This window comes from Asparagus officinalis, chromosome 5 (genome assembly GCF_001876935.1).
Source record: "Asparagus officinalis chromosome 5, Aspof.V1, whole genome shotgun sequence".
NCBI classification, from domain to species: Eukaryota; Viridiplantae; Streptophyta; class Magnoliopsida; order Asparagales; family Asparagaceae; genus Asparagus; species Asparagus officinalis.
The window spans coordinates 125328013-125345510 of NC_033798.1; the positions used below are offsets into that span (position 1 = coordinate 125328013).

Here is a 17498-nt window from a genome sequence, read left to right on the forward strand (position 1 = left end):
TTTTATGCATGTGCATGTTTTGCGTTCGTGCATGTTTCTAACTCGTTTCTCTCACATATACGAACTTGTTTGATCTCAAATCACTTGCTATCATACTCATTCATCATTTAATGATACTTATCACAATAAAATTCACTTATCACAATTAATCACATATTATCTCAATTTTTGCGGGGTTTTACACTTTCTCCCCACCAATACTCAATAAAAGAAAACATCACAAATTCTCAAAATATAAGAGACCAATGGGAGATGGTGAGAAAAAAAAGCCGGTTGCATTTCACAGATTTCACTTATGTACAAAAACACTGTGACAACTCAGCCAAATACACACACGTTGCACAAAAAAGAAAGCATCTCTCACTGTCATTCTCACCCTCATGTCGAAATAAAGCTGTGAGATAATCTCTCTAACTGAGATCTAAGCAGACCACCAAAAGAGAAACTCTCTCTTTCTATTGTGTTCATCCTCTGGGGCAATAACAGTTCATTCTTCACATTGAATGCCAATGGCTCCAACTCTCTCCTCATAAGCTCTAATATTTCCATGTCGACTTTATCACCAGAGATATCCTGAACATAGAACACATTCTTTGTTTTTTCGCCTTGGGTTGCGATATCTGCCCTAGCAACGGTGAGTCCATATTCTCGAAGGATTCGAGTTATGCAGGGAAGTAATCCGACACTGTTTTGTGCCCATAGTTCAAGTCGAACTCCCTGATAAGAAATTACAACAAAATAGTCACCAAGGGAGGTTGTTCTTTACTTTGTTTTCTTTCGTGCATGTGTGGGTGTATGTAATATATATATATATGTGTGTGTGTGTGTGTGTGTGTGTGTGTGTGTGTAAAGAGATAAAATAAGAAATGGCAGAGTTCATAGGCAGATAGAGGTCTTTATTGAAGATAAAATGAGAGAAAATCAATTAGATGGTTTGGTAACATGCAATGGAGGTCAGAAAATGCACCAAATAGAAGAGAGATGATAAGATTACAATTAATGGTATTTATTTGGTTTTCTTTTGTGCATGTATGCGTGCATGTCACGATTGATTTCTGCATATATATAAAGCGTTAAAATAAGAAATGGGCATTAGTAGGAGGTTAGAACTTTTTGTTAAGCATAAAATGATAGGGAATCGATTGAGATGGTTTTACAATGTGCAATGAAGCCTAGAAAGTGCACCAAACAGAAAAGATGATAAACTCATGATTAATAGAGCAAGGAGAGTAGAGGTAAACCTAAGGGAACTTGATTGGAAACAATTAAGAAAGATATGACAGTGGTTAACTTAACAAAGGATCTAAACAAAACATAATGGAAAAATAGGATTCATGTGGCCAACCGCAAAATATTTGGGAAAATGCTTTGTTCTTGTTGTATGTGTGGGTGGATGGATGGGTTTGTAACTTAGCTTCACAACTAAAAATAACCTTCTCACCTCACAAACTCGCCGCTCTATAGCAGCCTCCAAGCATTTTGAGACTAGTTGTCTCTCCTTGGCAGTGTTCAGCATGTAACCATTTCTGTGCCGAATATAGTATTCCTGCACATAACCATTAGATACTTTTGATACATGGTAGAGGGGCATCGTCATCAAAATGAATTGGAAACAAGTAATGTAGTAATCAAAATTCATGGCTGATATTAAGTATATACACTTTGCATCTTGCTTCAACTAGGATATTGATTGCTGAAGATTATAGTAAATTTTGAAGCTACTCTGCTATTATTGCATCGCTCATGCTCATGTTCTGTTACAAAGGGCACACATTATATTTATGATGGACTGGCCAATAGATACGAACCAACAAAGGACACAAAAGAGGGAAACACTATCAGGTTCTTGAGGCCAGACTTCTTTTACTATTGAATGCTATTTCACTCTACCTGGTAAGAGCTTTTTTTTATTTTTTGGTGAAGGCCATGAAATACTCTAATATTCTATGTCAATCTGAGATCTATGCTCCAATACCTAGACTTGGGCACAATTAACAGTTTTTTTAATAGCAGCATGCTGCTCTGATACCAGTGTGTCATGGAAAATGGCCCACTTGAGGTCACGGACTGGCTAACACAGGTCTTCAGTCCACAAAGACCCAAATGGGAGGACCTATGGGAGTTCTGGATCCAAATATGGGTAACACTTAAATGCATCACAATCACACACCAGTGTAATTAGTACATTATTATAAAACCACAGTGTCATAAATCATTGTCAACAATTCAGACAAAATCAAACTACATTAGATTGGCTAAACTTTTGGCATAAGATGAATCTAACCACAGTGATGAGCGCAAAGCAGTACTGTGGGCCTCCAAAGAATATGACTAACTCATTTGACACACATTTCCAGTTAGCATCAGACTGGGTTATATATCAGCTAACTAGCAAGACATGACATTTTTTTATCATTGCTAATAAAATAACATGTTACACTACAGAAAAATAAGCATAGCACTTTTCAATCTACAGAATGGTTGACAACTACACTACATTGCTTGTGTAATACCTAGGTCAGAGTTAAATAATGCATCTTGCTCGAAGTAAGTAGTTTCACAAGTAGTTAGTTCAAAAAATTAAGAAGTTCACTGAGCCCTTCTTCATTTGATATATTTTTCCTTAATTTTATTACAACTAAAAGTATGCGAAAAAGGCTTTGTTATAAATATACCTGATACGCAAATGACCCATGAGAAGCAATGGAAGCATGAAAGATAACGTACTGCATGTCCGTAAGCGTACAAACTATATCAAACATGAGCTTCGGCCGATCCATGCACTGGACATTTACGATTGTGTACCCTTTCTCACCGCACCTATCAATTGACACCAACATCCTCCTTTCCTCCTCATCAACATCATTCACACCCATCGATGAGAACGAAGGGCTTGTGGTCCCTGATGGATCATCAAAATCTTGATTAGCCAACATGAGTTGATGAAGCCTTCGTTCCATATGACTCATTGAGCTATTACATCCAAGAAATCGAGTCTTGACCCCTTTATGGTCATTATCCAAAAAAGTGCTTGAGGGTTGGAGGACAGTTGAGAGGTGGCCTTCAATGGTGGCAAGCCTGTTGGGGTCATCGATGGAGGTTAAGGTGGATTCATCAGAGACATAGGCGACACAGGCAAGGCACATGTTGTGACTCCAAGCATGGGCCTCGACAATATTGCATCTTTGCTCGGCAAGGACAGCTGAAATCTCTGAGAAAAGACCCGGTCTGTTGATCCCTATCATTTCTATGGCAGTGTGATCTTTGGAGGGTCCGTTTTGCATAGTGTTTTTGTCGAAGTTCGCCACTGTTGGATTTTGAAGACCTCTACGAACATCTATGGCCTACAAAAAGATGTTCTGAGCAAGTTGGCAAATTTGGAGGAAATTCAAGGCTTTGAGGAAAAAAAAGGAAGAATACGCATAAAGATCCATTCAACAATAGTAAGTAACTTCCATAATGCATAACACAGAGAATCTAATAATTTAAACTAATAGTTTAAAAAACTATCTCTAAAAAACTGTGCATAAAAATGGGCGTACAATTCAAGAAATGCACCATTGGATAACCTGAACAAGAAACTGCAATTTGCTCAAGAGGAAAAAAAGAGTAATTAATCTTTTGAAGTATATTGCAACTATTCTTCAAAATGACCTTCATCATGACAGGTAAAGGGAAGCGATGTCATACAAATTTTGCAGGTCGCATATGAATTGGAATCTCTAAATAATGGTGTATGAAAAAAAGAAACCAGAAAAGTTTCATAAGCCATTTCTTTTGTTTCTTCTTATATGTACTAATAGTAGCATAGCAAAATGATAGGAATAAACTGACCTGTTGAATATAACTAATGACTTGCTTATCCATGATCTTGTTACGAAGTTGATCTTTCACATGAAAGACTACAATAGAGAGAAAAAAAGTTAACATCAGTCACATTATTATCATTTTACTCTTTTAACCAGACACAATATCCATTTCCGTGCGTAGGTCATTTTCTCAGTTGAAAGGGAGGGCTTAAAAGGTACTTTATTTTGCCATTCCACAAAGACAAAAGCTGAGTGTATGTACAGCATTTATGTAACCATGCCAAATCCCAATTTTAGGTCACACGTATAATCAGTATACTTTCAGGTGTGAAGAGACGAGAGCCATTAGAAATAACCAATTAGAATTCACAAAAATATAATTCCAGTATATACCAATAAGAAAAATGAACCAGCAGCATAAAATATCAGGTTCATGTTCATGTATTGAAGAAAGAATTTTCGAATAAAACTCCAAGATGTTGATTTTTAAGCAGTATAAGTAAAGTTTATGCTTAAAGCTTCATCGTAATATATCCTAAGGGAAAGATGTTAAAGAAAAAACCACTAGAATTTTATGGTTACAGACCATCTGACCCCTTTCTAGATTCCACCAATCATGAAATGTTACCTGGTGTAGCAAGATACATGATGCATCTATCTCAATCTTTTTATATACAATAATTACATTTTTCTCTATACCATTACTTAGTGTACAATACATAACATACATAATGGAAAATAAAAAAGAAAGCAAACAAACATATTAGATAATACATAACCATTCAATGTGTAGCTGGTCAATAGAAGTCATCATTATTTTAATTAAAAGAAACAGTTTTATAAAGCAAAAGCAGATCTACCATATTATGGAGCAACATAGCTAGCAAGCATGTCAGTTGCAAAATGAACCACAGAGCAGGTTTTGGGTACAAGACACATGCTACAAAAGGATGAAACATACATGCAAAAAGCAACCATGGTAATAACAAAAATGGCTTTACAAGTGCACCACATTATCCATGAAATGATTAGCTTCGGGCTTAATTGACACTAAATCGGCTAAAATATCATATTAGCCTAAAAAGTAACACCCTTTACCAGTTTAGCCTAAAAAGTAACGTCGGCAACAGTTTAGCCTAAAAAGTGATAAATACGATGACAAATAGGTATTCCGGTGCCGAAGACAATTTTTAAGTAAAAAATTAAGTGACTTTTGCATATAGACTACTCAGTCTCCCATATTTTTCGGATTAAGCTTCCCAAAAAATTCTAAAATTTGTAAAAGAAACCCTCCATTCCCACCATCTCTTCCTTCCTCCTTCCCACAATCTCCTCCATTCAAATTTGAAAAAAAAAAACATTCCTTCTCACCATCTCTTCCTTTCTCCTTCCCACCATCTCCTCCATTCAAATTTATAAAAAAACCATCCCTTCCAACTATCTCTTCCTTCCTCCTTCCTACCTTCTTTTCCATTCTATTCTCCTCCAATCCTCAACTTTCCTTCTTCTCTCCCACTCCTTATCCATCCTTTCTTATATTCCTTCTTTTCTTCTCCTTTCCACAATCTTTTTCATTCTCTTCTCCTCTCAATCCCCAACCTCCCCTCCTCTCTCCCACTCCCTCCCCCTCCATGCTCCTACCACTTCCTCTTCGCCCTTTAATCATTTAAAAAAACCCAACCTCCTCCTTGCTCTATCCAACATCAAGCATTCTATCAAACACCCAACCTCCTTCTCCTCTTCGTCTCTCCCGCTCCCTCTCCCTCTCCTTGGTCTACCCACTCCCTCTTCACCTTCTAATCATCAAAAACTCAATTTCCTCCTCATCTTTCTTTCTTACACTTAACATCAAACATTTTATTTGAAGCATTAGCAGGGAGTGAAGGAGAAGGGAGAGAGAAAGAAGGAGAAAGAGCACAAAGAAGAGAGAGAAGCGAAACAAGTTAAGAAGAGATGAGTTTGGAGAAAAAGGGAAAGGTAGAAGTAATAAGGAGGGTATGGAAAAGGAAGAAGAAAGAGAGTGGAAGAAAGGAGGGGAGGTTGAGGATCGGGACGAGAAAAGAATGGAGGAGATGGTGGGAAGGGTGATGGAGGAAATGGTGGGAAGGGGGGAGGACGGGAAGAAGAGTTTTTTTTATAGATATTTGAGAGTGAGAGAGAGCGACAGAGACAGAAGAGTTTTTTTTTTTACATATTTTAGAACTTGAAGGGATAAATCTGAAAATATGGGTGAGTGATGGGTCTATATGCAAAAATCATTTAAATTTTCACTTAAATTTTGACTTCGGCACCGAAAATACCTATTTGTCATCGTATTTGTTATTTTTAGGCTAAACCGTCGCTAGCGTCATTTTTAGGCAAACTAGAAAAAGGTATCACTTAGGCTAATATGATAATTTAGCCTACTAAAATCAGCTCACAATTTGTATTCTATATAGACACTAAGGGCTTGTCTGTTTGCACAGAAATAACTATGAAGTAACTGAAGTAAAAGAAATAAACACTACTTCCACTACTTTTGAGCTGAAGAGATTGTTTTTTTGGAAAATCTATTTCCTCTACTTCCTTAGTTGCTGACGTAGATCCTACGTAGCACTACTACTTTCAAAAAAATTTCCGCCCATCAGGGCTCAGAAGCGTAGAGAAAGTAGATGAAATTGCATTGAGGCCCACATAAAGATTAGGAGACACGTGAAATTAGAGACGATTAGAAACTGATTAGAATCCCTAACTTCTCTCTCACCTGATACCTTCACCGTTCTATTTTCTGACGGAAAAAACTTTGTTGTGCTTGTGGCAAAAGTTCACCTCTCATCTCCATTGCCCTCTTGTACATGTGAGGAATAATTAGAAGATTTACTATAGTGAGGGATGCAGGTGAATTTTTTTCAATTTTCTTCCTCAGTAACTTTGACATAGATTTCACTAACTGTTTAGTGTGAGTAAATTTTTGTTTGTTAAGAGGAGACAATTCATCATGTCTATTATTAACCCTGAAGTCCTTGTGTGTGTGTGTATGCTAATAGTTTGTGCTATTTTATGTACTGTAGATTTTTCATTTTTCTAATGAATGTTTAGATCAAACCTTCACCATGAAAGTTTATACAGACAAGAAAGAACTTGGACTGGATTGTCAGATAATCTTTGTTTGCGATTTATTGAAAATAGTAATCAGCGATGATATTCTGACCCTCTCCTTATAAGTCTAATTAATAGATTAAGAATTACAAAGTAGTTTGTCCTCAAGCAATGTGGTATTAAATATAATAAACTACAACACTCGCCCTCAACCTGAGCATATATATTATATATGTTCAGCATGATGCAAATAAAGTGCACGCTCTAATCTATGACCAGTCTCAAACTCAAAGTAGTCTTGAACTTGTTATCTTTCACTTGGACGTCTTCAAAACAGCTGATCTTCACTAGAGCTCCACTAATCAAATGATCCTGAAGCCAATCAAACAATTCTCTTTAGGATTCACCAAAAAAATGATCAGGGATCCATCGACAAACGATCCTCTCTGAGATCCACCAAACAATCTAAGATCCTCTTAGAGATCTAACCAACAAACAATCATTCTTTAAGGGTCTAACAAGAAATTATCCTTCATCAGGGATCTAATAAACAAATGATCATACCTTGAAGGATCCAATAATAAATGATCATTCTTTAATGATCCATTAAATGAAATGAGAGAATGATCTTCTCCAAAACGAACCAACCGAATAATTTTTATTGAACCAAACATTAAAGCAAACTAACACAATGATCTCCACCAAACCAATCTCCAAAACCTAGACCAAACAAACCGGTTTTCTGCTATATCAATCACAAAGTATGTTAAACATGGCACCACCCTGCCAACCTTTCAAACCAAACAAACATCAAGCACTTCCTCTCCATACTCAAGCCAGCTAACCAATCCACATAGTAAAGTCCAACTCCAACTTCAAATATCAAAAATAAAACAAATCACTATGAAATCCGACTCCAACTACAATAAATCAGATCCTAATTTGATCAAAATCCCTTTTTCTTCTTTTCCTTTTCTTTTCTTTACTGACCTTTTCTTCTTTTCTCTTTTTTCCCTTCCTTTTCTCTCTTTTTTCCTCTTTCTGTAGCTAGTAGTGGTAAAGGTTTCGGTAAGTTGAGCAGGGAGGTGGGGACGAAGGAAAATCAGGATGGTGGAGATAACGATAGCATATATTTCGAGGGCTATTATTGCTACGAATGGTGACAATTTTGATCACCGACGAGAGCATTGAAAACGGGCAAACTAGGTCCATGGTACTATTCATTGTAAATAGTCACCCTGATACTGTTCAGAGCGAACAGTAAACTCGACACTGTTCATGACGGATAGTAACCTCAGTATTGGCCATTGCGAACAGCTAAAATGTTACTGTTCACAGTGAACAGTACAAAGATTAAGGTAGATGTTGGTTTTTGGTTGTGAGGGGGGCTAAGGTTCTGTGAGGGCCTATGATTTTGTAGAGGCTAAGGGTTTGTGAAAGCCTAGGGTTTTGTAGTGGCTAAGGTTTTGCGTGGCTTTGATACCTGATTGAAAATTGTAATCAAAGAGGATATTCTGACCCTCTCCTCACATGTCTAATTAATAGATTAAGAATTAAAACACAGTTTGCCCCCAAGAAATGTGGGATTAAATATAATAAACTCAACATAATAACTCACGATGCGATTCACTTGCCCATCTCCGAACTAGGAGCAACATTTGTTGACACAGAACAATATATATAAGCTTTATGGTTTCAGATTAACCCCTAGTCCATGGAGTTTCGTAGCCATAGAAAATTTGCGAGGAGTTATAAACAAATTTCTATCAATAAACAAATTTCTGTTAATAAACAAATCATAGATAGTTGTTTGATAAATTTTAATCATCGAACAGACACCTTTTTTGAAAATTTTCATACAAAGTCAAAGATGAAAAGGGAGGTAATCTCGACATGGTGTGTATACTAACTATATCTTCTACTTCAATGACATTCCAAACAAGAAAAAATCATGGAAGTAACAAGTATTAGTCACTCCCTAACAATACTTTCAATTCCTATTCAAACAAAAAGTGGTGAAGTGGAAGAAATTCAATTTCCACTACTACTAAAAATAAGCAAAACAAACAAAAAAATATCACTTTTGCTACTTCCTACTTCATAATTTTAAAAGTTTCTTCTTTAATCTACTTTTTGCTTCCAATACTTCTTCTCATCCAAACAGGCCCTAAACAAATGCCGCTAAAAAATCTGTAACAAAAATGTCAGGATTCAATTAATGCGAATATCAAACTAACTTAGGAAGTTATTATTGTTACCATCCATGAACCATCCGGCATCAGATGATATATAACTCTTTGAAATAAAGAGATCCATGTCAGTCAATACTTGCAACACTTCAAGTAGGAGTCCTTGTTTGTCGAGACTATCCACCTACACAAACAATCCATATGTTAGCCATTATATAAGCATCAAAGCTTATGTATTCTCACCTTCACTACGGTGCATTTGTCACAAGACTCGTTATCTACATAAACTCTGCAAAAGCAAATGAGAAAAACAATCATAAAAAGGAATTAAAAGAATTATTGGATGCCATTGTACAATTTTATGATCATGTAGTACATAGTACTGTGCAACTAACCTTGGGCCATAAATCCTCTCATTGAAGTTCTCAAAATCAGGGTCAAAATAAGGGCAGCAAACTTCCATTTTGCTATAAGCAACAACACAACATCAGTGGAAATGCTTTCAGGTGATGATATATTTACAAGTTAGAGAGCATAGCTAACAAACTTTATGAGATAGCATGCTGTCTGAAGCTCAGAATGGCATAAAACCAACTAACAGAAAGGCTATATCAAAATACAATGCTTCCAAATTTAAAGATGTGTTAGTTCACACTGATGCAAATGTAATTATGACTCCTATAGCAATCTTATGATTTTTCCCTTTGGCAAACCAAACTTCTGATGCAAACAAGATATCCATGTCTCAATGTAATGATCCAATTCTTTGTTTGACATGTTTCTGGGACGAGTTCAATTAATGAACTGTGTGGAAATCATTTTGTGATACTGCTTGAAGATGGTGACACTTCATTTATAAGTGGAAAACGTCATCTTACCTTAACATGAGAAAAAGAGGGAAGATAACAAACAGTGTTGGTAACATATGACAACCATGGAACTTCATCATTATGAACAATGGAAAGAATCATGAAATGTTCAATGATGTGCAAAGGACATAAAAGTGAGAAAACTATAACATATTATAGCCTTTAAGATCAATATCTTTGAGAACAAGATTTTAAGGTTTATCAGGCAAACAAAACAAAAGTAATGGTCTGATCTAGACAGACGATGCTAAAGATCAAATGTATATACCTTAGCTGCTCAATACAGCCATAGTTGCATGGTGGAGAAGGCGTGATCTTCTAAGCTCATACCCTTCACCGTCCTCCTTAACATACTTAGGTCCTATGGAACACAAAAAAGTAAGAAAAAAGGGAAAACGTTTGAAGATTTATTGAGGTTATTTATGGACAAGATATTGAAAAAGAAACATCAAGAGAAAATATAATGTCACAGAAACCATGTAATGTGTACCCATCAGCCACTGAACAGTTTCAAACATATAGTAGGTAAAAACTATTCAAAGGCCCCTAGATTATATATCAAACTGTTAAAAGTACACAATGGAAGGCCGTGTTCAACAAAGTTAACCTTCTTAATATGTTGTTCAGGAAAATGATAAATTGAAAATAGTATTAAAAGACAAGATTAATGATGGGCATAGTAGCATCCAGAATGAATTGGACTGAGGCATACTTATACCATGTCAATTCTTTAACAACTATCTTACCCACTTTATAATTCAAGCTATTTTTTTTTTCATGAACAATATCTTGAGTGACTCCTTCAGTTATAACAGAGAAATAAAACATAGGATATGTGTTATCAGAATTAAATGGAAACATTAAATACTTATCCAACATTCCACCAAACAACAACTTGTGTTGATACCATAATGAAAGCTCCTAGGTTAACAAATGAGTAAACAACAATCATGTTTAAACAGTGTGATATTACACAAGAGCCATGTGTCAACTATGAGGTGGTTTAGGATAAGAGGTTCCTAGTCACTTTGAGCATTGTTGAATAATGCAGCTATGACTCTCGGCTTAGAATTAAGATGCTTTACTTATCAGGTGTCCTATCCCCTCTTAGTGCCAAAGCAACTAAGCCCACTGATCGCATCCAAATGATATTAGGAAAATCACATGGTCAATGCCACTGATTTATGTGTCATCGTCTAGCCCGAAATTTAGCATACCTACTCACGCATACAAGTATTGATTTTCTTTTCTCAGTCATCGATGTAAAACTCAAAGAGTATCTAAAGGATGAAAGCCCCGACCAACTAGAGGCTGTCCATTAACCAATGATGTGGAATGCTAAGCCTCTGCTAATCTCGTCTCATTCAACGACTCAGCAGTTAAGACCAGACACTCATTCGCAACAGTGCACTAATATCATCAGCTTATCGCAACGCCACTGAGTATAGACATATGTGTAAGTATGTATTTATGCTTATAATGTATTACATATGTATGTGTATATGGATATATGCATGTATATGCCCATGTATGTGTGCATGCATGCATATGTATATATGTATATGCACGTACGTATGTGTGTATGTGAAATGCATGTACACATTGTGCCGCCCCATTAGTAGTCCCGCATAGGAAAATTGATAGAGTTTAAAAGGGTTTAAATGATGGGTCCTAAGAACCAAGTACAACATTAGCTAGCTAATTTTGGTCGTGGATTGAGCCAAACCACGTGATTCACTTCGTGGGTCCCAAGACTTACATCGCGCCAACGGGCTTGTGGGCCCGTGGGGTGACAAATGATATCAGAGCAGTTAGCCGGCCAAAAATATTGAGCTAAGTGCTATGCGGGACTAAGTGCTACACCACGTGAGTGTGGTGTGAACTACCTCTAGAAGCCCGTAGGAGCCGCCTCTAGAGTCCACATTGCCTAACGTTGATAGTGGGATGTGCTAATTGTCATGCTGCGATGATGACGTCGTGTATTAAAGGTGGTGTGATTGTGATGCCCCACTAATAGTCCCACGTCGGAAGATTGATAGAGTTTAAGAGGGTTTAAATGATGGGTCTTGGGAACCAAGTGCAACATTGGCTAGCCAATTTTGGCAGCGTTTTGAGCCAAACCACGCGTTGCACCCCATGGGTCCCAAGACTTACATCGTGCCAATAGGCTCGTGGGGCCGGGGGTGACAGACATGGACGTATCTATTTGTGTGTATAAGTATTTATTAGTCATATCACCAATGTCCCGCGCTGCAGACTCAATCCATGAAAAGTAGCAGCGACATTGCCAAATTTCAAGTATGAATCATCTGCTAAGAACATATCCAGTGAATTTGACTGCCAACTCAGCCGTTCCACCTCTATTCTTAAATTGTTTACTAATTATCTTGGACTGCCTCAAGCATATGAACCTATATTAATTCACATAGATCAAATTTCCAACCCTGGGATCGTCATCAACATTTTCACAGTACAACATTAGCTAGCTAATTTTGGTCGTGGATTGAGCCAAACCACGTGATTCACTTCGTGGGTCCCAAGACTTACATCGCGCCAACGGGCTTGTGGGCCCGTGGGGTGACAAATGATATCAGAGCAGTTAGCCGGCCAAAAATATTGAGCTAAGTGCTATGCGGGACTAAGTGCTACACCACGTGAGTGTGGTGTGAACTACCTCTAGAAGCCCGTAGGAGCCGCCTCTAGAGTCCACATTGCCTAACGTTGATAGTGGGATGTGCTAATTGTCATGCTGCGATGATGACGTCGTGTATTAAAGGTGGTGTGATTGTGATGCCCCACTAATAGTCCCACGTCGGAAGATTGATAGAGTTTAAGAGGGTTTAAATGATGGGTCTTGGGAACCAAGTGCAACATTGGCTAGCCAATTTTGGCAGCGTTTTGAGCCAAACCACGCGTTGCACCCCATGGGTCCCAAGACTTACATCGTGCCAATAGGCTCGTGGGGCCGGGGGTGACAGACATGGACGTATCTATTTGTGTGTATAAGTATTTATTAGTCATATCACCAATGTCCCGCGCTGCAGACTCAATCCATGAAAAGTAGCAGCGACATTGCCAAATTTCAAGTATGAATCATCTGCTAAGAACATATCCAGTGAATTTGACTGCCAACTCAGCCGTTCCACCTCTATTCTTAAATTGTTTACTAATTATCTTGGACTGCCTCAAGCATATGAACCTATATTAATTCACATAGATCAAATTTCCAACCCTGGGATCGTCATCAACATTTTCACACAGGTTGCCTCAAAAGGTGGCCTTGTTAACTTCCCATTATTCTCCGTCAATGCACATGCCATAGCCTAAATCAGGTTCCTCAAACTGAAATCAAATATTTGCAGATACAAAGTCACATTGCTTATTTCCGATGACACAAAGAAGCCATATTCTTTCCTCTACACAAATCAACTCACCCATTAGCCAATGATCAGATCCAACACCAAAAAAAATCAAGCAAAGCCAGCACCATCAAGGCCATAAAAGCAGCAGCTTTAGCCTATTTCCATGACTCATCACAAAAAAACACACTTTTCTTGAAATAGGTCACTAACAAAATGTCAAATTGCGTCAATTTTCATACAAAAGTTACTTCCTTTGACAATGCAGCAAGGGTGTTTGAGAAAATACCTGAGAGAGATCCCTTGGTGGTAGGGATCTTCGAAAGCTGGAGAAGAGAAAGAGAACCCCAGAGAGGGGAAGCTTACATGAATCCTCTTTCTTTTATTTTCTTTTCTAAAATTTTTATTTCCCCCCCCTTTTTTTTTTTTGTTTAGGTTTAGACAGAGATTGAAGGGAACTAATACAACGCCGGAGAGAAAATTGGGTGGCCGGAGAGCCATGTGTTCTTGTCCTTACACGTGTGAGGCTTGTCACATGCAGCCGCTTAAACTCTTTTTGAGTCAACGGGACAGGGAAAATCGCCCAAGATTTTTTTTCCCACCTCTTATTTATTATTTTATTATTTTATTTTGTTTTATCTTTTTGTGTGCGGATAACTTATAAGCTCCGTTTGGCCAAGGATTAAAACAAAAAAAAAAAAGTTTAAAAATGTTAAAAAGAAGGATTAATGTAATTAGCTCATTTGATAATCTGAATGATTAAATTATTAAGCCATTAAATAAGTTTTATTTTAGTCCTTATGATCAGTTTTAGTGTTTAGAAATAACAATGATTTTGATTATTTTCTTTATAATTAGAGGGGTTAACTCTAAATCCTTCTTAATAGGAGTATTAGTAAACCCCTCATTTTGAGGAGTTAACTCGTTTTAATCCCTCTAGAGGGGGTTAGCTTAACTCTTCTATATTTTTTATATTTGACAAATTATAGAGGGTTAACTCACTTTAACCATTGTATAGATTTTTTTTGTTTGGCGAGTTAAGAAGAGGTTAAGTCTCCTTAACCCTTTGCCAAACGGTACCATAAAGAATATCTTGGCGGTGTTAGTCCATCAAAACTTTTAAAGTGCAATTGGGATAATTGTTCAAGTGAGTATACAAGTGTGATATTTTAATGGGATAAAGGTGGATAATCTTTTTAAAGTGTGATATTTTGTCAGTATATTGTTTATAGGTTTAAATTTTGTAAGGTGTTTTTTATTAAACTTTAAAGCATGAGGGGTGTTTTCTACAATTTCATAACTTCTAGGATGTTTTTTTTTCAAATTTCAAAATTGTTAGGGTTTTGTTTGTAATTCCTATGTTTTTTATATAACTTAAAATTTAGGGGTGTTTTTTGCATTTTAAAAATTTTATAAGTTGTTTTATTTTATTATTTTTAAATAATTAATATTTATAATATTATTGATAATTATAATTATTTAGGAAGATGAGGAGGTACATAATTAATAAAATGTTATATTTATTTAATAGAATATTAATTAGAAATAATGATATAGTTAAAATTTATCAAAATTTATCAAACATTGGAGTTGGACGGGAAACCGGCCGACATTGATGAAAAGGTTTGGAATAAAATGAATAGAACGGCGTGTGGTGTGATTAGGTCTTGCCTTACCCAAGACCTTAAATATGATGTGATGAATGAAACTTCGGCAAAGAAGATTTGGGAGGTCCTAGAGGGCAAATATTTGACGAAGAGCATCGAAAATCGTTTGCATTTGAAGAGGAGGCTTTATCGCTTCCAATTGAAGAAGGGGACATCCATTAGTGATCACATGAACCACTACACGAAGCTACTTGCAGATTTGGCGAATGTAGATGTCAAGGTTGAAGACGAGGACAAGGCATTGTTGTTATTGAGTTCCTTGCCTGACGAGGAATATGAGACCTTCGTCCTCACTCTTATTAATGGAAAGGCATCACTTTCGTATAGTGAGGTCACCGCAGCCCTTGTGAATTATCAACTTCGAAAGAAGGACAAGGAGACTTCCATCGAGCCGGTTGCTGGTGCATTGGTTGCAAGAGCTAGAAGTCCAAACCGTGGAAGAAGGTCGCAGTCTAGAGTGGGGCATCCTGCAGTTGGTAAGAATCAGTGTGCCTTTTGTAGAGAGGATGGACATTGGAAAGCCGAATGCCCAAAATTGCAAGCTGTGAAGAATAAAGGGAAAGCTATTCAAGCTTCAGAGGTGAATATTGCCAAGGCTAGTGGCGATGTTTCAGATTCAGATTCTTCGGGCTATTCGTGCCCAGCTCTTCCGTCAGTTGATGTTGCCGACTCCACCGAGTGGATGTTGGATTCTGGTGCTACTTACCACATATGCCCTAGAAGGGATTGGTTCTCCAGCTTTCAGGAGTTGGAAAGAGGGGATGCTGTTCTCATGGGTAATGATCACAGATGCCCTATTGGTGGTATTGGTACCGTTCGGATTCGGATGAGTGACGGGATGATCCGGGAGTTGGCTGATGTGAGGTTCGTTCCTCAACTGAGGAAGAACATCATTTCACTTGGGGTATTGGAGGCATCAGGCTATAGGGTGATCTTGGCGGATTCTCGCTTGAAGGTCACATCGGGGTCCATAATTGTGATGAAGGGAGTCAGGCGGAGTAACTTGTATTATCTACTTGGGAGCACGGTAGTTGATAGGGCGCTGACTACTTCTATGGCTAGACTGTGGCATTGTTTGGTGCTGGGATATATTGTTGGTTATACCGTGCACAGATTGTTGAGGAGTGCTATGACCTACAGATTGAAGTCCTGTGAGCACATTGGTATGAGCAAGAAGACCGAGGTGGAGTTCAGCACTTCTATCCATCGATCGAGAGGTCTTATTGGAGGTGTTCAGTCAGGCATTTGGGGGCTTTCCGAGGAGGCATCATCGGGAGGTAATCGTTATTTTGTTTCCTATGTTGGGGATTGTACTAGGCATATTTGGGTTGCAACCAAGTCCCGTTGGTATAAAGACCTAGTAGTCCGCAACAGTTGGAGGAGGTGTATGGGCAGAAAGGTTACCAGTCGTACTTATTCTAGTAGGAGTCCTTTCTTGCATTGGTGCCGAGCTCACGGCAGTTGGAGACACTTCAGAGGGAAGGAGACAGTGGGGCGACGTGATGAGATGGCGGATTTAGTGAGCCGTTCCTTTCTGGAGGAGGATCGGTATTGGTTGTCGAGCAGTGGATCTGGTATTCAGGCTTCGACAGGTTTGGGTCATCTTATGAGGTTGCCGACTGCTGCGTATAGAGTTGTTAGATCTGGTGGAGCTGTTTCAGATTTTGGCCGGCGTCGGATATTTGGCTACCCAGCACTTGGTCACATCGTTGATGTGAGGTTGGATCCGATTGCGCAGTTGGGATTCAGGAGTTCTTTTGGCTATCAGTTGGGAGCTTCTGAGTTTGGTCTGAGCAGGTTTGTCACTTTGGACTCTCGGCAGGTGGAGAGTATTGATCAGGTCAGAGGGATATCGCAGCGGGTGGAGGTTGATGCTACTCCACATTGGGTGAGGATTTCCTCACATACTCCAGGTCATTCTGCATTGGTTGGGATTCCAGCTGAGGTGGCACAGCGTGAGAGTCATTTATTTATGGGTGCAGATGATGAGGTAGTTGTTTTGGATGCAGCTGATGGGTATGTTTTGGATACGGTCATTGTTACATCTCAGGTGGAGGTGTTTGGATCACTTCAGTTTGAGGTCGTTGATGATACTATCAGCCGCAGGATGGATTGAGGGCCTTTGGAGGCCCATATGGTGAACTACGTGAAGGCTTGATTCCTTGGGCAAGAGGATACGTAGGCAGTCTTTATGATGCAGCCGATTTGGTGAGCGACATCGACATTTGGGGAGAGTGTTCGCACTCCCATTTGGGTCTCAGCAAGTGAGACATTTGGTGTAGTCGGTGTAGGTTCAGTTGTTTGGTGAGTAGACACAGTTGGTTTGGGGTTGAGTGTTCGCACTCCCGTTTTGGATCTCGACGTGTTGTGATTGGAGTCCGTTGTCATGAGTCCGTTGCCATGGCATACTGGGTGCAACAGTTGAGGTATTGGTTTGATCGGTGTCGGCTCAGTTTTTTTGGTAGAATCTTCGCCGAGGTGGAGATTTGTAGAATTGGCAGGGAAAATTCGGTTTCAGCAGAATTGG

At 38.3% G+C, this 17498-nt stretch overlaps 1 protein-coding gene across 2 annotated transcripts; it reads right to left on the reverse strand.

Moving 5' to 3' along the window:
- LOC109841145 (ACT domain-containing protein ACR2) lies at positions 254-13789 on the reverse strand. 2 transcript variants are annotated; one of them, XM_020410021.1, is made up of 9 exons: positions 13594-13789; positions 10214-10306; positions 9472-9543; positions 9320-9365; positions 9146-9260; positions 3835-3902; positions 2676-3344; positions 1442-1546; positions 254-717 (listed from the first exon to the last, which is right to left on the reverse strand). In XM_020410021.1, the coding sequence occupies exons 3-9, from the start codon at positions 9537-9539 to the stop codon at positions 379-381; spliced, it is 1410 nt and encodes a 469-aa protein (XP_020265610.1). In that variant the 5' UTR covers positions 9540-9543; positions 10214-10306; positions 13594-13789; the 3' UTR covers positions 254-378. The 2 variants fall into 2 exon arrangements, with proteins under 2 accessions (XP_020265610.1, XP_020265611.1); XM_020410022.1 differs by lacking the exons at positions 3835-3902; positions 10214-10306; positions 13594-13789 and having other exon boundaries at positions 9146-9365; positions 9472-9541.

Excerpts from the sequence above, each read along its gene's own strand:
- LOC109841145 (XM_020410021.1), bottom strand. The coding sequence starts at position 9,539 with ATGGAAGTTTGCTGCCCTTATTTTGACCCTGATTTTGAGAACTTCAAT. Across the intron at positions 9,261-9,319 it reads ACAAATGCACCGTAGTGAAG|GTGGATAGTCTCGACAAACA; the intron begins GTGAGAATACAT and ends TTGTTTGTGTAG. Across the intron at positions 1,547-2,675 it reads ATGGGTCATTTGCGTATCAG|GAATACTATATTCGGCACAG; the intron begins GTATATTTATAA and ends GGTTATGTGCAG.